The sequence below is a fragment of the Vombatus ursinus genome, unplaced genomic scaffold (assembly GCF_900497805.2).
Source record: "Vombatus ursinus unplaced genomic scaffold, bare-nosed wombat genome assembly UNPS02014772.1, whole genome shotgun sequence".
Taxonomy (NCBI): domain Eukaryota; kingdom Metazoa; phylum Chordata; class Mammalia; order Diprotodontia; family Vombatidae; genus Vombatus; species Vombatus ursinus.
In genome coordinates, this window is record NW_020954550.1 from 37878035 (window position 1) to 37884464 (window position 6430).

The following is a 6430-nucleotide window of genomic DNA, read 5'->3' on the forward strand; positions in this document are numbered from 1 at the left end:
TACACATTTGTAAGGGGTTTTGTTTTTGTTTTTGTTGGCTTCTCAAAAAGGGGCAGTGGGGGGGAGTGGCTAAAGTGCTTACCAACCTTGATTTTTTTTTGTAGGGATGCTTCTGTTTCCACATTATATATAATGGCTTCAGGTGGATATTTTTAATTTTGTTTAAGAAAAATATATATCTCTTTTCCAATTATTTTCAGTGTGTTGAGGAATGAATGTCATATCTTATTAAAAGCCTTTGCTACATTTATTGATATCATCCTATATATTTGGTGGGTTTTTCTGGTTGACATATAGCAGAGTGGAAAGAAAGCTGACCTGACTAGCAATCTATGTGTCCTCCTTAGTGCCTCAGAAAACTCTTGAAAGATAAAGTTGCAGAATACTTGCTGATCAGCATCACTGGGAGTTCCCTACATAAATTAAAACACCAGTAAAGATGAATGTTGCATTGTATGATAGTTGTTCTGATGCTGAACAAGCCTTGCAAATCTGGTACAAATCCTGCTTTGGAACGATTAATTCAGTTCAATTCAACAAACAAAACAATAAACAAAATTCAAGTAAATGTCTATTAAAACAAGGAAATTGGACTAGATGTTCTTTTAAAGTTCTTTTGATCTTTACAGCTATGACCTTCAGTGACCTGCTATTCATAAATGCTAGGTTCTGGAGATATAAAGATCAAAATAAAATCAAACTGTCTCTGGCCTCAAGGAACTTAGACTCTAATGGCAGCCAGAGACAGAGAAACAAACTATACACAAGTAAATACAAAGCATATAAGTAAGATACAAAATAACTTCAAAAGAAAAAAAAACATTATTGAGGAATCAGGAAAGGTCTAAGAAATTTAGGGATTTTCTTAGCTTTGGGTAAGGAGAATGTGAATTATAGACACTGGGGACACCTTATGCAAAAGTATGGAGATAGGATATGAAATGTCACAAATCTGAATGTGTTTTCACTAGCTATCTCATATGCCTGTATGTTCTTCTCTCCCTCCTCATCTGTCTCCTTCCTGTCTCAACTGAAATCCTACCTTCTTGAAGAAGCCTTTCTCAGTCTCCCTTAAGGTTAGTGCCTTCACTCAATGACTATCTCTAATTTATCTTGTCTGTATCTTGTTTATATATAGTTGTTGACATGTTGTCTCTCCACTTAAACTGTAAACTCCTTGAAGGAAGGTATAGTTTTTGCCTTTCAGTCAGTCAGTCAACAAGCAGGTAAACAAAAAAAAGCCATTTCCCTAAACCAAACCAAAACAAACCAACAAAAACAAAAACCAAAAAACAAACAAACAAAAACACACACACATACACATAGAACTTGCTCAAGGAGCACACAGGCTAATGAAATTGACTTGAAATGTTGGTTTGACCTAGGTTTCAGCACTAAGTGACCAATATGTCTAGATGCAAAAATGTGCAAAAGGAAAAATATAGCTGAAAAAGTAAGTTGGGGCCAGCTGGATGAAGGGCTTAAATATGTTGCATATTTTTGAATAGGCAGTATCAAGCACATATGTGTTTTAGTTCTATGTTATGTGAGGTTTCAAGTCCTACCTCTCACATATATTAATTAGATATGTCATTCTAGTCAAGTGCCTTAGGGAAAACAATAAGGTACAGAGGAGATGGTGATCTGCCTTAGAAGAGGGAGTTTACTTACTGGAGTTCTCTATACTAATAAACACATATCCTTCTGAAGTATCTTAAAAGTTGTAAGAGCCTTTATTGGTCATTTATTACAATCTCTACTTGAACTGAGTATCACCTTTATAATATCCCTGGATCAGTGATTAACCTGCATTTCCTCCAATGGAAGACTTGAGGATAAAGACATAGAAATCACTACCATGTCCTGTCCCAACTCCAATGAGGCCAAAGCAGCTGCTTTCATTTCTGGACAGCTCTAATATTCAAATTTTTTTTCTTCTACTGAACTGAAACCCAGTTATTTCATTTAATTTTAACCCAATGATCCTAGTACTACTCTCTGAAGCCAAGGAGAATAAATTTAATCTTGCCTCTATATGAACATTTTATTACATAAAGATGTTAATCAGAATAAAGATAAGTCATAGGAATTAAAGCTGCAAGTTGATTAAGTCCAGCCCCTTCATATTACATATATGGGAAAAGGTGCCTAGAAGAGGGTAAGCGACTAAACCACAGTCAAACAGATAGTTAGGGGTAAAGATTATATTCAATCTAGGGCCTTCTGACTATAGTCAGACTATGATTTTTTAATTTTCAAAATGTATTGCTATATTTTGTAAACTAATGCAGAATTTTTTACATTTATATTTAATAAACTAATACAGTATTTTTACATCTATATTTATTAGGGAAGAGAGGCACTATAGACAGAGAGCTGGTCCTAGAGTCTAGGTATGTGCCTTACAAATACTGGCTCTGCATTCAGGGCAAGCCACAACCTTTCAAAACTCCAGGCAACTCCCTTACGACTATAAATTGCAGAGGAGGTGCTCATTTATATTGACAGAGAAAGTTCCTCATTGGGAGCTACTTATAATGATAAAATCATTGATCTAGTCTTTAAAAAGTTATTCAACTTTTTTTTAGTGTTTGCCTAATTTGGCAGTATTTCACCTTTCTCTATATTTTAACTAATCTCTATGTTAAAAGAATTATTTGCTCTCGGGAGATTTAAAAAAAGAAAATTTTCCCTTGAATTCATACAAGTGACTTGGTAGGGTTTTTTTGGGTCGTGAGGTGGGAAAGTAGGTTAACCTGTTTTATTTCTTCCTCTGAGATTCTTGCTATTTAAGTAATACATTTTTTGAATCATCATTTGCATTTTTAAAAATATTAACCTATTTTATTTAAGCTTTCTGATGTGTTAATATATGATTTTGTGTGCTATCCCTGAAGATTTCCTAATTTCTTTTTTTTCAATATTTTTATTTGCTGTTTTTAGTTTTCAACATTCACTTCCACAAGATTTTGAGTTACAAATTTTCTCTCCATCTCGTCCCTCCCCTCACCACCCCAAGATGGCATGCACTCTGAATACCCCTTCTATCTCTCCCCCTCTTCTCTTATCCCCTTCCCCTTCAATTTTCCTGTAAGGCAGGGTAGATTTCTATATTTGCTGTATATTTTCCTGTATCTTATTTCCCAGTTGCATGTGAATTTTTTTTCTTAACTTTTGTTTTTAAAACTTTGAGTTCCAAATTTTCTCCCTTTCTCTCTCCCCACCCACCCTCACTGAGAAAGTAAGCAACTCGATACAGGTTATACATGTGTAGTTGTGCAAAACACTTCCATAGCAGTCATGTGAAAAACTAAGTTTATTTCCCTTCATCCTATTCGGTCGTCCATTTATTCTATTCTCTTTTGACCCTGTCCCTCCTTAGAAGTGTTTGCTTCTGATTACCCCTCCCCCAATCTGCAATTTCCTAATTTCTTTTATGTTTCTTTTGATATGTTTATTGTATTTTTGTTTTGTTGTTGTTGTGTTTTATCTCCCTTTCAAAAAAATTGCTAATACTTCAATTTTTATTGGTTCTTGGTTTTACTTATTAGCTCAGTCATGCTTTCATTTTCTAGTCTCCTTCTGCTTTTAGCTTTTTCATCTTTCCTTTATTTTCTTTTGGATTGCTTCCTTATTTCTACTCTGGAATCTTTAGATAGTTCCTCTTGATTATAATTCTTGTCATTATAGTTTGTTATTTCTTCTTTGTAGTTTACATATAGGATTTGCCTTTTAAATGAAAGACAGATCTATTTTATTGCATTATTATGTGCACATTACTTTACCTTCAAAGAAGTCCTTTCATTATACTTATCTGTAGTAGTTCTCTATCTAGAACTCCGAAGAGTCTGTCTTCTTAATATTTTGTCAGAGAGACTATGTAACTACACAAGTGAATTCATCAGTTTTCTGTACGCAATAACACCTCCCCCCCACCCTTGCAGTAACCAAATTGTTCACATATGAAAGGGGCAGTACCTTAAACAAATGCCATTGTTACTCATGTAGAGAGTGATACAAAGTATAATCTGATTACTTCTATTACTAGTAACAAAACTAATGATATTATTCTTTTTTGGTGTTTTGAAAATAACTAATAAGCTTAAAACATTATATATTTCATTTAGAATTTATTCAGTATGGAATTCCTTGTCTACTAGTCATAGTAATATTGTGGCTCTTTATTAATGAATTCCAAGACTGGGATACCCTTTTGTTTTCACATCATATGGGGATTTAAGGATCTAAACATATGTTCTCAAGACTTTTGCATCAGTTTGGCAAACTTTGTTTTTCTTCACTTGTGGATCTCAGGTTGCTCTTTCTAAAATGAGGAGAAAGGATTAGGGGAAATAAAAGATTCGTTACAGTGCTAAAATCCCGTAATTAAAATGAAGTACAATTTACTTACGGTCTGTGAGACTAGCAATCCCCGCAAGAGTAGTGATGGGAACATGAGGCATATCCCCATTCATCCTGAAATTTTGGGATGGTGTTGTCTACACAAGTACTTTAGCTTAAGTGCCAGCTATCATTACTTCCCATCTCCCAAATACTGCAAAACAAACAAAAAAAAAACAAAACACAAAATGGCTTGTAAAATTGGAGGGAAAAAAATGGAGGGTGAGTAGTAACAATAAAAATAACATTAATAGACAAACTTTTAATTGAACACAAAACTAGAAGATCTATAGAAAAGGAACAACACTGTTCTCTGTCTTTCAAATACCACACTGAGGGTTACCAATTTGTCAAGCACTGAAATAATCCTTTTATACAGAGGTCAAACTATTTAGTTCAGCACAAAGCCCTCCACAAAAAAGGCCCCAACTTATATTCCCGATCCCGTTACCAATTGCTATTTTATAAAACTTTCTTTTTCTTGGTGTACCTGGACTAAACTCAATGTTGTCAAAGACTTCTGGTGTTTTCTTACCCTTAGTACCTTTGCTTATGTAATTTCCCCTTCTTTTCATCAAGCCAATATGTCATTTGGATACTTACATATCCTTCAAAGCCTAGTTCAAGACCTTCTTCCTTCCTGGTATTTTCCAGATCCATTAAGTCTGTGAACAATAATGACCTCAAACTTCTTGAAATTCATGGTACTTATAAAGTCCTTATAACTGCTTTTGCAATTTACTCATACTTAATTTTCAGTTTTTTACTTACTTTCTCAATTAGATCATAATTGTGTTCTGAAAAGACACCACTCCCACCCCCCCCCAAAGGGCAATTCTGGTGCTGTCATGCTTATTTATGTATGTGCATGTATAAACACGACAGTAATGTTTGTCAAGTTTGTAATTTTAAAAAAATTACTTTTGCATCCAGAATCTTATATACAGCATACCCTTTTAATGACCAACTAATCTGGCACAAAAGATTCTATCATAGCAGAAGGGACTGGGTCAAATCACCTTGACCACCATCTTTCTTCAGATCCTGATAGAGACAGTCCAACACTTTGAACCCAAGAGCCTTGGGAACAACAATGATTCCAGCCCAGTGCTCTCAGCCATCATCCCCAGTGCTCTCAGCCATCATCCTGAGAAACAACCCCTATGGAGATGCAGCATGGCAACTGCTCCTGAAGGTGCTACCAAAGACCTAGAATAGAAATCCTGTCACCAAAGTCCTTAGCACTATTCAGTGGTTCAACATTAGAAATGTATGTGATTTTAACAGTGGAAATGACATTAAAGAAGAACCATTACCATCTGCTTTGCCACTGCACTCTAATGACCATGGGACCTTTTCATGCGACTAGCAGCTGAATCCTTCCTTAAGTGTTGTTTCCTTCATTAGAATATAAACTCAATGAGAGCATGGACTGCCTTACTTTTCTATTTGTATGCCCAGTGCATTGACCACTTGTCAAATACGTTGTATTAAGAGATTCTCAGGCATGAATTGGACCAGTTTGCCAATGACATCACTTCAAAATTCTGTAATACACTTTTCTCAGACAATTGACTATATCAGGTATTTTGGAACTGAGTGTCAAGCAAATGCATTACTAGTAGATAATCTAGGGAAAGTAAGTGGTAAAAAGTGTAAGAAAGCAAATGAACAGACAATCCCGGTGTGAACAGAGGAATTCTAGCATAAGAAAACATTCTGGGGCAAAGAGTCTGAAAAATTATGGAATCTTAGAGTTGGAATAGATCTTGTGAATCACTTGACCCCTATCTCTCTTCCCAATATGAGAATTTTAGTCTCTGCTTGAAAACTTCCACTGACAGTAATGCACTGGTGGTGAAGTTGTGAGCAGATCCAGCTATTCTGGAAAGCAATTTCTAACTATACCCAAAAGGCTAAAAAACTGGGCATACCCTTTGACCCAGCAATAGCACTACTAGGCCTGCATCCCAAAGAAATCAAAAAAAAAAAAAAAAAAAGAAAAGAAAAGAAAAAAAGGAAAAGCAGC

The 6430-nt window shown here is 35.1% G+C and overlaps 1 protein-coding gene across 2 annotated transcripts in view; it reads right to left on the reverse strand.

The window, feature by feature from the left end:
* NIPBL (NIPBL, cohesin loading factor) overlaps positions 1-6430 on the reverse strand; it is a 261926-nt gene that overhangs the window by 121240 nt on the left and 134256 nt on the right. For both annotated transcript variants that reach the window (XM_027863621.1, XM_027863622.1), the window contains exon 2: positions 4412-4555. In XM_027863621.1, coding sequence (XP_027719422.1) covers positions 4412-4475 — 64 coding nt within the window. In that variant the 5' untranslated portion in view covers positions 4476-4555. The remainder of the gene's footprint in view (positions 1-4411; positions 4556-6430) is intronic.